This window comes from Pyricularia grisea (assembly GCF_004355905.1).
Source record: "Pyricularia grisea strain NI907 chromosome V map unlocalized Pyricularia_grisea_NI907_Scaffold_6, whole genome shotgun sequence".
NCBI lineage: Eukaryota > Fungi > Ascomycota > Sordariomycetes > Magnaporthales > Pyriculariaceae > Pyricularia > Pyricularia grisea.
This window is the reverse complement of record NW_022156719.1, coordinates 3,309,284-3,324,146: the sequence shown is the minus strand read 5'-3', so window position 1 is coordinate 3,324,146 and position 14,863 is coordinate 3,309,284. Positions and strand designations below refer to the sequence as shown.

Genomic DNA, 14,863 nt, shown 5'->3' with positions numbered 1-14,863 from the left:
TAAGTTACTCTCGCCTTGGCATCTCTTGTATAAAAGAAATGCATCAGGATGCCCTCAAAGATATCTCGCTTGCAGCTGCGCGGGAGACCGCTCTCGGAAATCAGCACAAGGCCAATTCGGGATCGAGGTATCCGCTGTTGGGAAACGTGATCACCTCGCAAAAGTCGAAAGCGGCCTCCTCCTGCTGATCCAAGTACGGGTCGTTGCTCTGAGGGGTCAATGGCTGGTAAAAGTTCAAAGTGACCTCGTGCTGCTGCTGATCAACATCTTGGTGGCTGCTCTGAAATAGCAACGGGTCGCAAGCGGAGGAATCGTCCTGCTGATTCTTCTGCTTCTTCTGGCGGCTTGGCCGCGGGCGCACCTTACGGGAAGCGCCCTCGACTGTTGAGGCTGCAGCGGCGGGGGTACCGGTTTGACCCCGACGTCGTTGCGGGGTTTTGGTGGGCGTTACCAAACCCGTGGTGGCTTTCTAAGCTCCATCGGCGGCATCACCCGTGGCGGCAGCGTCGTGCTGGTTCTGACGACCTTCATGCGCAATCATGTCCTCATACTCGACGATCTGCAGAGCCAGCTGTTTGGTGGTCAGCTCGATCTTGAGCAGTTGGCGCTGCTTTCTGTCCGCGTTGCGGAGCTCCTGCAGCGAGCGCTCGAGGTTAAGGCGCACGGCTGCATCCTGGGTGGTACCGCCGCTATGATTCATGTTTCCATTCATGGCTGACGAGTTGAAGTTCATCGTGCTGGGAAGGCCGTTATGTGATTGAGGCGCTAGGTTCAATGGAGAACCGACTCCATATGTGTCGTGAGGTGAAGGTGCACTGGGCGTTTGCATTGAGTGACTGCCGGGGTGCTGTTGTGTGGTATGTAGAGAGCTAGAAGTTCCTTGGCCGGTCCGCGTCTCTGCAAACGAGATTTATATGTCAACATCAGATTCTCATCACTTGGTCCCATCACCTGACTGAGGCATCAATTCTCAAATACAAGATGAGGGGTCACCCACCGTGAAAAGAGCACCTGGCTCCGGAAGCATTGAACCAGCAATTGGCGCAGGCACCACACATCTGCCCCTCAACCACAACGCAACTGTGCCAAGGACCGTGACCCTTTCTGCAGTTCTTGCACGGCGACACCGCTTCCGCCCCTGCTATGTGCGCAAATAGGGCCTCGACGTTGCTGCGCCTTTGGAGGTTCAACATTTGCTCCGGCCGCCGCTGTTGAGCGAGACGCATACCAGGTTCCTTATATAGGCGCTTTGCTAATGCAGATTCTATCTTGTAGTCATTGTAGCCTGAAACACGTGCCATGTCCCCAGTCGAGCGCATCGGCGCATCGAAATTGCTAATAGCGTGATGCTGATGATGTGCCACTGATGCTGCATCTACGGATTGGTGGTCTGGCGGGCTGTCTGCGGGCGGGGAATCATAGGCAGCACCGCCATCGTCCAGCAGGCTCGAATTGCCATCTAGCAGGCTTCCATCGGCGCCGCTCAAGTCCATGGTTTGGGTTATTTGAGTGTCGACGTCGGTCGGGACCTTTGCAACGGAAGGGTCATGTAGCGTAGTATGGTCAGGCTTGTGGTTGTCATCGGTCTCGGGCAGATCCAGGTCTACTATGGAATGGTGGTGGTCTTCGTGTAAGTCATGGGGGTGTGCGTGTGCGTGTGCGTGTGCATGGGAGTTTGGATCATCCAAGCCTGCGCCGGCGAGCGGATCGTGATGGATGGCCAAGTGGTGTTGGTGTTGGCTTTGTAGTTGGGGATGATGGAGCTGGAGGTGTTCTGTGTCTTCGCCGGGTGCACCTAGCGAATGGTGAATACCCGAGTTGGCTTGATTCGTCTGGTGCTGTTGCTCAAGCACGGCAGCGGTAAGCAGCTGCTGCTGGTGGTTCTGGTTCTGTCTTCTTGCGGCCGAAGAGGACTGGGGTTTCGTTACTTTGTTCTGGGCACTCAGTCCGCCTCGGGCGGGGCGGACAAGACCACTCATGCCGGCCTTGAACCTGGTTGCCCAAGGTTCGACCGCTGGTGCTTTGGTCCTTTCGAATTGGGGTGCCCCCGCCGTCCGTCCGTCCGTCCGTCCGTCCGTCCGCCGCCGACGCTCCCAGTCTCACAAGACTTCCAATGGAAACTGAACAAAATTCAATCCAACCCTCCAAGAAAAGTTGCCGACTCGCATATATAGAAAATAAGGTCACGTTCACTGCAAGCCAGCACCCTGGATCTGCAATCGGAAACGGGTAGGTGCTGTTGATTACTGCTGATAGGATGAATGCGAAAACCAGCTGGTGTCAGCTGTCTCTCCAGGTGATGTGTCGGAGGCAACTTGACGGGGCAGGCAGGTGTGCTAAACTCAGTCGCGCTCACGATTTGATGGAGTCAATGCAATGTGGGGGCCCCGACCGGCATTGCAGTCAGTACCTTACCTTACCTTATCTACAGTACTACGTAGACGCAAGGTACCCACCGGCTAAGAGCGTTAGGGTCTTTCTTGGTCCGTGCAGTCCAGCTTTGCCGTACGTAAGCGGATTGAGAGCCCACAGTAAATTTTCAACGTCACTTCATCCATATGAGCTCAGGATTTACTTTGTATTTTCGCATTCAGGGTTACTATATTACGCAGCAACACATCTGCAAAGCATTCCTGAAACTGTGTGGTGCAATCCGAAAATCTCAAAGAGTTTTTCTGCCGAAGGCAGTAGAACGTAGCTCACCCATTCCGGCTCCAGGCTCCCATAATCCGTCTTCGCATACGCGGTGGCGTGTGTGGTGAGAAATTTGTCGCGATCCCTATTTCCACGACAAATAGACAGACTTTTGCTCAGTATATATATCTACTACCTGTCCAGTATTACTACATCCCGTCAGGTAATCCTGAAATGCGTGGCCTCCATACCCCTTGGGGCCATGTAGGGAGTATATCACACCCTCAAGCCCCTGACTACCATATACTACCCAGCCTTGGAATTCCCTCAAGAGAGTTTGTATACATTATTACCTTTATATCACGCCTTTGATTTTTTTCTCCTCCTTTTTTTCGAGGAGTATCACTGGCATGCTACCATTTCCGAGGCCATACCAAAGCGCACCAGTTCACCCAAGCTGGGAGCCTTTCCGCTCATTCACCTTCACCACGTCTCACTAAGATAATCAAGCTTATGTTCCGAGAGCTTACATTATATCGCTAGGTGCTCACAAGATTCCTTCGTCTTGTTAAGATCTCCGGTTTAAACCTTATGGCACTTGCCTTGCCTTATATTGGCCACGTCTGGTCAACAGGTATAGACCGATATCTATACGCCTGTTGGTCCTGACACCTGGAGCAGATGTTGCTATATCTCTGGCCATATACCTACTCTGCCACCTAAAGCTATCAAGAGAAAGGAAATCCTTCAGGGGTACACTCTCAGAGGCTCAAACGCCCGTTTGTCGCGAGGATGGATGTGGCCTGGCCCGTGTGCCGACCCAAGCCGCTCAGGGGGTTATCTGCCCGCCAGAGAAAGGTTCCCGCCGCCAGCCGACAACCGCCCAATCTCTGATGACTCACCACACTGCCTCCTGGCCTCCTGGAACCTTGATAAACCCCGATTTCGAGCTGGCTGTCAATCGGGAGCGGGCCCAGTGGTGTAGGTGTTTGAGTGCCTGGAGACGTCCAGCCTCATCCTACCTGGAGGTCAGAAGTTCGATTCCCCTCGGGGAATTGAATTTCTGCACCTCAGCACCCGAACCCCGGGTAAAACTCAAGTGGGTTTTCGTAGCTAGAGTGAGCCGTCCGATGGAGGCACTCTAGTGAGCTTTTTGGAGTTTCTTTCTTTTTGCTTGGCTCATCTAAACGAAAACTGCCTCTGGATGGTGCCGGTTGAGGTTGTTTTTGTATATGCGCAAGCTCAAGCTGGCTGTTGATAGCGACAGTGGTGACCAAGATATAAAATCTGAAATCCCAATGGACTTTTGATATATCCATTATTTATATTCGCCTTGTCAATCTTGTTCTGTTGTCCTTGGGTGGTTTCTGCGCTACTTGTTTGACTTGAGCCGTCAGCTTTGCCTCAATCACCAATCACCCTCGGTTGCGAGGCGAGACTGCCACTATAACTTTGCTGGTTTGTTTGCATGTTTGCTCCCTGCATGCAGTTCCCCATTCGAGCCTCCTCCTTCTGCCACCAATCTGCCTGGCTCTCAACTATGCCGCATTTATAGGCGACAGGACGATCCTCCGAGCAACCATGGACGTGAAACCCAATACAGAGCTCCGCATGGCCTACTTGGGTATACCCAAGCCCGGCGAAACACATGACGAACGCCAAACCCCGTTCAAATATTGGGACTCTCGATGCGGCTGTGAGCTGTGCGTCGAGCTCTCATGCATACCGCTAGGTGAGCTTAGCAAGCGGAGGGGCATCCTCTTGAACCCCACCAGGGAGCTCACAGGGGATACATCTCCATTTGCAGAGTTAAGCAAGCGACTCACCCGGCTCAAAGACACGCACAGTGGTAGCCACGAGTCTTTTCGTTTCCAAATTGATCTGGCATTCCCAAACCTCACACTGGCACACTACTCCATGCATGTGGGGAAGGCATCCGAAGCCATCGCCGCGGCAGGCGAGGCTCACAAGGCTCTCGGGTACAACATCGATGTGTGGGGACTGAGACTCAGACCTCGTCGACCGGCGAGGCTGCATCTCAGGTCCTGGGGTGCCTCACCCGACCTTGCCATCTGGGCATTCGTAGCGCTCACGCGGGCCTTCAAGGTAGTGGCACATGCGCTGCCTGCCGTTGCTGAGAAGCACGTTGAGGTGCTGTAAAAAGTTCTCGTTGGCGAGGGCATGACGTTCAAGGGAAAACTGCCGACGCTCAAGTTTTTATGAGCCTGTGGTTGATGTAACCTGAAGCCACTGGAAGGGATTCCTTTCGATCATTCGGATGATAAAGAGATGTTGACAACTCTTTTCACGCGAAGACCTCATAGGCTAATGGGAGTTTACTCGGCCTGGCCATAATAGATGTCATTGATAACAACGCAGCTATGGATTGATGTTGTACTTCTTTTTACGAGGTAATATAGACCCAAAATGGAGCGCGAGAGGGTGGGCACTATCAGGGAGGGTACTAAAGGACAAAGCTGTCATGGGGCTCATAAAAGCCGAAAGGATACAGGGAGAAGGACCCGAGTGCCAGGCGCAACATTGGGCGAAAGCGTATTTTATATGAGATTGCATGCATAAAAAAATCGTCTTTTGAAATCAGGCAGATAATGATAAAATGCATAGACGCTTATGTTTGATCGGGATGTAACAAGCTAGACTAACTGCCTCCATTCCTGGCTCCCATCATTTGGTTCCACTGCTGTGCAAACTCCCTCATCCCACCTTCGCCTGCAGCACTAGCATCCACCACCTCCTTGGGCAGCTTGTGGGCAGAGTACTGCGATGAGAGGAAATTTGACTCGATCGGGTCGTCCTTGCTGACGAGTCGCAACTCGGGCTCAAAGTCATCCTCGTCTTCATCGTCATCCGTGGTCTCGTCCGTCTCGCTCGGAGTGTCCAAGCCCGGCGCGCCACCGCCAACTTCTCCACCACTCGTCCCCAGGACCGGTCTCGGCACCCGCAGGTCCAGTAGCTCCTCCCAGTCAAACAGCAACGAGTCCGTCCTCGGTGCCCAGGGGTTGATGTCGATCAGCCTCGCCCTGGAAAGCCTGCAGTCGGTCTCGTCATCATCGTCGTCGTCGCCTTCGGGTATGTACACGTCAAACACAAAGGAATCGTCCGGGAAGGTGAAGCGGAGGACCTTGTTGAAGAGCTCCCGCACGCGGGCGATGATGGCGGGCCGCAGACTATCGAGGAAGTCGTAGTTTTTGAGGTCGCGTTGGGATATGGCCACTAGATTCCTCTGCTTGACGAAGCAACGGAACTCGAGCGAGGGCTGCGGCTTGAAGTATGGACGCAGGACTAGCACGGGCTGGAAGCCAAGTTTAGATGTGCTTGATGCTGCACTGCTGTCCTGGGTAGTTTGCTGCTGCTGTGATGCCGTTGCGCATCCGTCAAATGCGTGCTCGAGATCGTGGCTGATGAAGCTGGAGCTCTTGAGTAACAAATACACGTCATCTGGGGTCGTGCAGCGCATCGTGTTCTTGTCCAGCATGATCCAGGTGGCGTCCTTGGGCGATGACCAGTTCAACTTGGGCACCACCTCCCCGCCGAGCTGTTTAATCTCATCCTTGATTTTCTGGTGCAGCTCCGGGAACCTGCGGTTTGGGGGAAGCTTAGCAGGGGTTTGTTGGTCCCGATCCTCGTCGTCAGAATCCGAATCTGCTTCTCCCTGGTCCTGTCCTGGTTCGGGCTGTGGCGCCTTGAAGACTCCTGTAGGAATCGACGGTTCCCAATCGTCCTCGTCGTCCTCGGCCTCATCAGCCAGAGTTATGCCATCTTCTCGGAGATAGTCGACAAACTCTGGCGAGAGCTTGATGATGCGAGACTTGAGACATGATGTGCGGTACTTGGGAAACCAAGCATCATAAGAGCAATTCAGAATGTGATCCCTAGTTACAGGTGGGAACTGGATAGAGGCCTGCTCTGTAGTCGCATTATCTGTTGACTGCAGGGGTGCTGCAGTGACACTGTCAAATGCAGGCATTTTCAAGTTTGCAATATTGTTATTTTCTTCTGTGATTTTGAACCTTTGAGGTATGCCTCTTTGTATGGCACGTAACTAGGAAACAAATAAAGCCTGTGAGGGGTATTCAGGAATTGGATATAAACAATGGGAGCATGGGCGAGAAAGAATCATGTTCTGAGTCACCAATACCAGGGCGACAACCAACAACAAAATAATTGTCTTCAAAGTTTCTTTCTTGGCCCTCCTGCATATGGAATTAAACCAAAATCATCAAATATCAGTCATACATGGTGCTAGTCATCATGTCAATATGCAGGCAAAAAAATGCAAAGCGACCCCGCAATGCGCCGCCTCCGCGGATGGAGAGAGCTTGCAAAATGGGTGGATCCTGCAGGGCAAGCGATCTCGTCGTAGTCGCCGTGTTTAAGCTCCAACTTCAACTCCACCACCACGCGTCCGGAACCAAGCGTCATCCCTAGGGTTTTTATTCTCGACTTCTTTGCCCCCTTACCGACCTCATCTGGCTACTGTTCTAGTCCAATCTAAAACCTCATACCTACCATACCGTACCTCACCTTACCCAAACTACCTACCGACCAAAACTACTTACACAACTCGGAAGGACGACCATTCAACTTTCCACCACGCGCAAGCTCTTCTCAATAACCAAAAAGTCTCAACCACCGCAAAAAACAAACAATGTCGGACAACGTCGGTCTCTCCACGCCCAGGGGCAGCGGCACCTCTGGCTACGTTCAGCGCAACCTGGCACAGATGAGGCCGAGGGACTCTGCCGCACCTTACCCACCCCGCGGCGACGTCGACAGCCTGCGCCACCGGCAGCGTCAGCCCGACAAGGGGATCCTCGAGCACGACCGGAAGCGCGAGATTGAAGTCAAGGTCTTTGAGCTACGCGACAAGCTTGAAGAAGAAGAGTGCGATTTTTTCTTCTTGTTTCCCCCCATCCTAACCTCTCCAATATATTCATTTCTGACGAAGAAAATTAAAACAGAGTCGACGAGGAAGAAATCGAAATACAATGCGACCAGCTGCGCGAAAGACTCACCGAAGAAGCCCGCCGTGGCGGAGGCGGCGCGGCGCGCAGGGACCTCAAGATGCACAAGGTCCACGACCTGGCCGACGCCAAGATCAAGGAGAGCGAGCGGCTGCGGAGGGCGCTCAAGATCAGCAAGAACTACGAGGAAGGTGGTCACTGGAAAAAGCAGGAGGAGAGGCTTAGGAAGGCGCTCGACGAGGACGGACCTGCGCCCGGTGGTAGCAGGGACGTCGAGGGCGGTCCTTGAAAGAAAGAAAGAGTTGAACGTCTTGTTTCTTTTTTCTCCTACCACTCCGGTCTTTTTTTTGTTAGCGGGTTATGGCTGCGGTTTCTCATTGGCTTCAGGTTTCAATTGTTTTTCATACCTCCCTGGTTCTTTTTCACGTCATATTATATAGCGAGGCGTTGGGCGCTGTTTTGTTGATACTTTGTGTACTCAGATCCATACTACATGGTAGCATATTGACAAACTACTACTCGAATGTCAATAACCTTCGACCGTCGTATTGAAAACTCTAACATAGACATTGATACGTACTCCAGCCTGCCATGGTGATATAATTAGTGCTCAAAGTGCGTGTCGGTTAAACAACCTGGCTACACAAGATGTCTGAGGACCTACTCCGTATACGCCCCGCATAAAGGTTATGCAGATACTGAAAAGAGGAGGACGCCTGAAAAACACGCACGGGCTGACATTTTGGTTCTCATTTGCCGGTTCTTTTGCCACAAGACATAAGTTCTTGTCTCCAGTGTGACTCGATCCGTTCTGACTTACAGACTCGGCAACATTCACCTCCCCAGGATTAGACACATCCAGCTTGAGATATCGGTTTGGTCTCGGGAAGCCTACACCGCCACCCGCGTCCGTCCTACTTCATCTGAAATCATCAGTCTGGCCAAAAACAAACCCACAAATCCTCGCAATCGGCCCGCTACTGTAAAATCATTTCCCTTCAAACTTGTTCTCCCATTCAAGTCTAGCAGACTACTCTGCAAAGTAAACACCCGGAAGCGATTGTCTTTCCTTCATTTTGAGCATTTGTGCTCTCCTTTTTAACCGGCCCCTTTTCCGTTCCGGCTCAACTTGGTTGAAGCAAACACCTTCCATCTATAGGAGCCAGCCCATCATATGCCAGTATCATCTGCTACAGACAGAATCGCTTCGTACTGTATCCTCTCTAGCCTCCAAAACGCCGAAGAAATACGTGACCCCACGCTGAAGTGTCGTCGTGTTATATATATATCCAAAGGTATCTCAACGTAATATCATTTCACATGTCTTGAATGGTCCTTTTGCGTGATTGAGGCCACCCGGGTCACACCCGACCCTGAGTATTGTTTAGTAGTTTGCCTATTCCGAGCGCCCCTCTCCTTAAGACCATCACGAGGCCCAGAGTAGAGGCGCAGGCCCCGCATGTTTTACCAGACCACCACAAGTCTGGTATTTTGGTCGGCGTAAAATACCGCTGCGTTTCAGCGCACGGTAAGTTGCGTCTGGCCGCTCACAGGAATCCAGACTCGGCGAGAACCCTAATGCCATACACAAATGCGTGTTAGTAACGATTGTCCACTAATAAATGAGAACTCGGACTGCTAATCAAAACACCCACCTTACTATCTTCTCATCCTCGCGCTCACGTGGCTCAACTTGCAGACTCTTGTCATACATCTCATGCACATCGCCAGCAGCTGACATGTTACTCAAGATGTAATCTTGGAGTTCGTTGACTGGTTGCAACGAATATACCACAGCCTGGTATTGTTGAATATCTCGGATGACCTCTGCTGTCTTGGCCCGCTTGGCAAAGTTGATGAGGTTTGTTTTCTTGATGATCGATGGTATACCATCCTCAATGAAGGTGAGATCCGTAAGATATACGCCTGCAACATTGCCCCGGGTTAGTAAACATTCTAAAAACACAAAGCAGAGACCAAATACGTACCAAAGAAGGGGATACATGGAGGATTTGAGGCATGCAACGCCTCTCTGTACTCTCCAAAATTCTTGGTGCTTGCCATCAGCTTTCGCATGCTCTCTAGTGTGGCTTGGGCCTTTGCTGGGACGATGTCCCATGTCCTTTTTAGTCGAGCAATTGGTGCGGTGCCGAGAGCTGATATGATTGAAGTCAGAGTTGAGAAGTTGTTGAGCATGCGACAACGCTGGTAGATGCAAATGGTTAGTTCTAAGGATCCTAGTGCAAAATAAGGGTCGACGTATTGAGGCTGAGCTTCGAACATACGTCTGCTACAGCCACAAAGTGGCGAATGACAACAACTCGCTTTTTGACATCCGACTGAGCCAAAATCATCTCGGCTACCCAGTTTGTCATCTGATTCGAGTGCAAGATGAGAGCCTTGACGTTCGGCGCCGGCTCCGGCTCTCCTTCGCCCTGCTTCTTTTGCCATGTCTTGTTCAAGCACTCGGTAGGCTTGATCTTGGCATATAGCCTTGATTCGATTATCGTAAGCTGGCGGGCAAACTCTATGACATCGATGTCGAGGAACTTGAGCTTCTTCATGTTCTTGGGCATGATTGGCGGTGGTGCCGCTTGGTTGGAGTTCTGCACCATGCGCCTCGCCGACACCTCCTTTCCGGTTAAGCGTTGATCCAGCAGTGCCATCAGTGGTGCTGATCCGGGCGTTTCCGTTGACTTCACAGTATCTCTGGCAAACGTGTAGACGTCTCGGATCAACTGCTTCGTCTCTTCCAAGCTCGAATCTTCCATCCAGAAGTTATCAAACCAGTTCTTCAATATGTTGACTACGCGGAAGCGAATCAGCTTTTGTTTCCTGTCCCTCCAAATATCATAGTCCTGCTGGCTGAGTCCCTCCGGAGGTTGGATCCCGAATCGCTTGACCAGGAGCTCAAAGAGCTCACGTGCTGTCGTGAATGACCGGTAAGTAAGTAAAAAGGTGTTGTTGAAGCTTGAATCCAGCTTGTCGTGACGTGTTAGCTGCTCAACCAGCGCCAAAAGCGTGCCGCCTTTGACCGTTGGTGGTTGGGTCTTGGTCTCCCACTGGATGTCATCCTCATAGTTGAGTTTGAGGAATTCAGGCGTCTCATCAACAGGTGGAGCCTGAGGTGATGGGTCCTCTCCAAGTATCTTGTACACTTTGGAATTTTCGCCAATCTTGCGGAATTTGTTGTTTGGCGCAATAAGGTCCGCACCATCAACCGACACGGATTGTACGTAACCAGGGCGCTGAGGAGCGCCGATCCCTCGGCTCTCTGTTCGCAGGTGACCGCTGGGCTGGTATGGCATCGTCTCCGTTCTCTGGAGCGGTTGGCGCACAAATGGTTCTTCGCGCACGCGAGAGTCGACTTGCTGCTGCATGTTGATCTGCACTTGTTCTGAGAGTAGCTGTAAAGAGAATCCCACGTGAGATGAATTTGTCTCCAGAGTCCTCCCACACTGCCTCACATACTCAAGACGGTTCTCAAGCGACTCCCCCCGCACTTCTGACCACTCGTCTGACAGCGGACCTGCTACAGCCTGACATCCAAGGATAAGGTCTGAAATGTTATCGTAAAGGCTCTGCTTGTTTACGCTGAAGTCGGCGAGCTGTGGAGTTTGAAATGTGTTTCCAAGGGATGACAGGTCGATGGATTCGATCATGGCGATCCAGGGTTTGAAGGTGTCCAGAACTCTGCTTCCCGCCAAGCAGACATTGTTACCAATAACCTCATGACGGTAAGGCGAAATGACTTTATCAGGCAGGACTAGGCTCTTGTCGAGCTCCCTGATACTGGAGACAAGTAATCTCTTGAGCTCGTCTAACCTCTCAAGCAGCTTGCCGTCGAGAACAGCTGTGGGCTCGACGACACCCTCCTCATCTTCTAGGAAGTTGGACGTTATGGGATCGCGACCAGCGAGACCGTTATTCTGCCAGCTGCCACCAGTAGTACTTCCGATAACGAAGCCAGGAAAGAGTCGAGGGATTTCCTCGCCTCTTTGCTGCCTAGCGACTTCAACATAGCTGAACACACCGAGCAGGACCCCATCGGCTTCTGACAAGCATTTCTGTACAGACTCCTGGTTAGGCCAGTCTGCGGCGGCTATGTGCGATGATATGACAAGTTTTGAGAACTTGGACATCATGTCGCGAAAGTGAGGATACAGGGCTTTGTTGGTTGATATAATAGAGGGCTGACCCGAGTGGTTGTCTGTTGTTCCAGAACCTGCAGCCAGTAGTAGCCTGAGATGGTCCGATATATCCTCTGCTCGTGCGACATACTCGGATCGGCTGCCACTTTGGATTGCTTCGCGGTATCGTTCTATGGACCGCTTCATGTTGTTCACTAAGCGGCTCCAAGTAAGGGGAGGTGTGCTACCATCGTCGAAGAAAGAGCGGGGTATGGTGGCGGCGCTGGGGAGATTGAAGGTGGTGAAAGAGGTAGCAGATGCGATCATTGGTGTCTGGTTAATGGCCTGGGTGGCACCAAATGTGTCGCCGCGAGTGCGAGTAATCGAGTGTTGTCCGTTCATAGAGTCCATCGAAACGGACGGAGACAGGGTGTCCTTCGGATGAGGCGCGCGGTTATTTGACTGTTACAGGACAAGATTTAAGACAATTAGTACAATCCATTGAGTATTCAACAAAGTAAAAGATGACCAGCGAAGTCTTGCAGCGCAAGATAAACTGGGTCAACACAATCGGGGGTGAGGGGAGCCTTACCCCCAGAGTTTGCGATGCCATCATGATAGACTCGCCGTCCAACTCGGAAGCGGAGTTCGCGTCCGAATCCTCGTCTTCGTCTTGTGTAAGACCCCTAGCCATCATCTCCGGAGGGGGCCTTGTCCTGTCTGGAAGGTTTACATTCATCCGATCGCGGGGTCCAGATTCGTTCATCGATGTGGGCGATTCCAAGGGCAATTCCACACTAGTCTCACCGGTCATGGTGTTGTAGTAAAATAATCGACCATCGGGAGTCGCTTGCGGTATCCAGAAATCTGCGCCAGATCTGCTGTGGGAATCCGGCTGTTCCATCGGCAGACCGCCGGCCAGGTCCTGGTCATCATCATCCTCCTCTTCGTCGTCGAATCCATTCTCGTAGTCATCCTCCTCTGGGTCCTCCTCGACCGAGTCGATGAATCCATTCGGCTCGGGTTCGGGCACATCGTTTATGATTTCACAATAATTGCTGGGGAACCAGCCGCGAACGCCGTTGATAACGCCATCCCACCAGCCGCTCTCGAGCTGCGTGATAACCTGAATGACATCGCCCTCGTGAAAGCTGAGACTGGTCCTGTCATCGGCTTCGTAGTCGTAAAGAGCGCGTACGTACATAGCACCGGGCGGTGCCGTGCCCACAATCCCATTCATCAGCGTAGACGAGGTCGACGGGAATGCGGCAAGGTAGCGGTCGTCCCGTACGGTGGAGCCTGCGGCGGTTGTTGGATCGTGACGATTCGGGGCGATTAAGGAAGTAGAGTTCTGAGCCTGACCAAGAGCCGACACAACCGTCTGTGTCATGAGCATCCTGGTCCCTGGGGTGGGAGGTCAGCGGCAGAGAAGACTAGGGCATGTCCCACGCGTCTAGCTTGAGGACATCACCCCTATGTCCAGAAATTTTCATGTAACCGTGGGGCGTAGATTGGCCGTCGACGGCGCGGCAGGTTTGTTTGGTTACAAGTAAACAAGTGGTTGTTGAAAAGTCGAGTCCACTTTGGACGCAATCACGTTCGAACGCGATCCCGCGCTGTGATGGTTGGAATGTCGTTGAGGGGGTGTTGGTGGTTCGAGCGACAAATCCCGGGGGTGGTTTAGGGAATGCAGATTGTCTGGCCGAAGAAAAGGGGCGGCGACCACAGGGCTTATTTTTTTTTTGGGCGGGCGGGCGATCTCTGGGTTGGTTGTGGTGGTGGTGGGTGGGTATTTCGGTGCAACAAAATGCGGCGGGCGTGCTGCAGGGCGACTACTGCACCAATCGTGGATGGTAGCGAGTTGAGACGAAAAGCTGCACAGGCCCGCCTAGGCTAGGTACCTAAGGCGAGCTGTATGACGGGATGGAGCGAGAGTGCCAAAAACGTGGTGGTCAGTTTACTCTAGTTACAATGAAGCTGATGTTTTCTGTGGGCTGAATTGAGTCGATCAGACTATTGGAAAAGCCATCGATCCCAAGAAAAGGGAGAGGGAGGAAGAAACAATAGTAATGATAATGCTGAAAAAAAAAAGAACAAGAAATAAATGAGGCCTGGAAGGAAGTTGATTTATCACGACTGACAGGTGGACGGACTCATTCAGATGCATTGTAATGATATCTTACTCGTACCCCACCATCGCTTGTCAGTCACGCACCTTGTGCCATGTATTGACGCCGCCGTACGGTAGTTTGACTGAATGCATGATATTCTCTAGCCTAGGTTTGTTACTCAATTCAATTCGTGTACACCCACCACCCTATTCAGACGAGCATGGCGGGGAAGTTACCGCGCATGGACGAATTCTTTTATTTATTTATTCTTTTTGACTGCATGCCGTCCACGCTTAACCAGCGTTGTTTTTGAGGGTTTTCCCGAACAACAAACGCAGGGGGGAATGCCTCAACCAGGCGGGCCAAAAAGGAGGGGTCGGGCGACCGAGCGCACTGTCGGCCCTTATCGACGGGAAGGCAGACATGTGCGGGTGGAACGTTTGACTGAACATCGGACCCAAATGCCACCAAATTGAGTTCAGGCATGAGCTGCCATCGATTGACTTCCGGGCCGGGTAAGAAGGGATCTCAATACGAATCGTATTCAGTGAAAACCATAATTACTAGAGGTATTTTAAGATTCCTATAAATGGTATTCCGTACGTATCAAAAGACAGTTCCAGCCAGTCTATAGAGTAGGTAAGGTAGGTAGGTAGGTGGTAGGTAACGACCTAACAGCCGCGTGGTGTGGTGTGTGTGTGTACACGACCAGCAGCGCCCACTCACACGAACCAAGCGCCTCTCTATGCTGTACGTTGATCTCGCCTATCACGATCATGCTCATGCTTTCCCGTAGCCTACCCGCCAGAGACATTCTCTCACATTTCAAACATCACCAAGCCTCTTGTGTGTGCGATTTTGGCGCAAAGCTACCCACTCTTTGAGTTGTTTGTAAAGCTAAACGCCCCCCTCCGGCGAGTCTAGGCAAGTTGGTGTTGGCGTGCCACCAAGCTCGTGAATGCCACGTCCAGTCAGTTTCAACGTTGCGATGGCACGGGAAATG

At 52.0% G+C, this 14,863-nt stretch overlaps 5 protein-coding genes across 5 annotated transcripts; 2 read left to right on the top strand and 3 right to left on the bottom strand.

Annotated features, from left to right (window-relative positions):
* Positions 1–100: 100 nt before the first annotated feature.
* PgNI_08975 (uncharacterized protein) lies at positions 101–2,218 on the bottom strand (the record flags this gene model as incomplete). Its single annotated transcript, XM_031128965.1, has 3 exons — positions 998–2,218; positions 493–897; positions 101–465 (listed from the first exon to the last, which is right to left on the bottom strand). Exons 1-3 carry the CDS (start codon positions 1,977–1,979, stop codon positions 101–103), a joined length of 1,752 nt encoding a protein of 583 aa, XP_030978729.1. The 5' UTR covers positions 1,980–2,218.
* Positions 2,219–4,215: 1,997 nt separating this feature from the next.
* PgNI_08974 (uncharacterized protein) lies at positions 4,216–4,794 on the top strand (the record flags this gene model as incomplete). Its single annotated transcript, XM_031128964.1, has 1 exon — positions 4,216–4,794. The coding sequence occupies one exon, from the start codon at positions 4,216–4,218 to the stop codon at positions 4,792–4,794; it is 579 nt and encodes a 192-aa protein (XP_030978730.1).
* A 499-nt stretch (positions 4,795–5,293) lies between these two features.
* Positions 5,294–6,622, bottom strand: PgNI_08973 (uncharacterized protein; the record flags this gene model as incomplete). Its single annotated transcript, XM_031128963.1, has 1 exon — positions 5,294–6,622. One exon carries the CDS (start codon positions 6,620–6,622, stop codon positions 5,294–5,296), a length of 1,329 nt encoding a protein of 442 aa, XP_030978723.1.
* Positions 6,623–7,303: 681 nt separating this feature from the next.
* Positions 7,304–7,908, top strand: PgNI_08972 (uncharacterized protein; the record flags this gene model as incomplete). Its single annotated transcript, XM_031128962.1, has 2 exons — positions 7,304–7,539; positions 7,617–7,908. The coding sequence occupies 2 exons, from the start codon at positions 7,304–7,306 to the stop codon at positions 7,906–7,908; spliced, it is 528 nt and encodes a 175-aa protein (XP_030978724.1).
* Positions 7,909–8,573: 665 nt separating this feature from the next.
* On the bottom strand, positions 8,574–13,533 carry PgNI_08971 (uncharacterized protein). Its single transcript, XM_031128961.1, has 5 exons — positions 12,342–13,533; positions 9,905–12,211; positions 9,608–9,824; positions 9,275–9,545; positions 8,574–9,194 (listed from the first exon to the last, which is right to left on the bottom strand). The coding sequence occupies exons 1-5, from the start codon at positions 13,143–13,145 to the stop codon at positions 9,167–9,169; spliced, it is 3,627 nt and encodes a 1,208-aa protein (XP_030979068.1). The 5' UTR covers positions 13,146–13,533; the 3' UTR covers positions 8,574–9,166.
* Between the last annotated feature and the right edge of the window lie 1,330 nt (positions 13,534–14,863).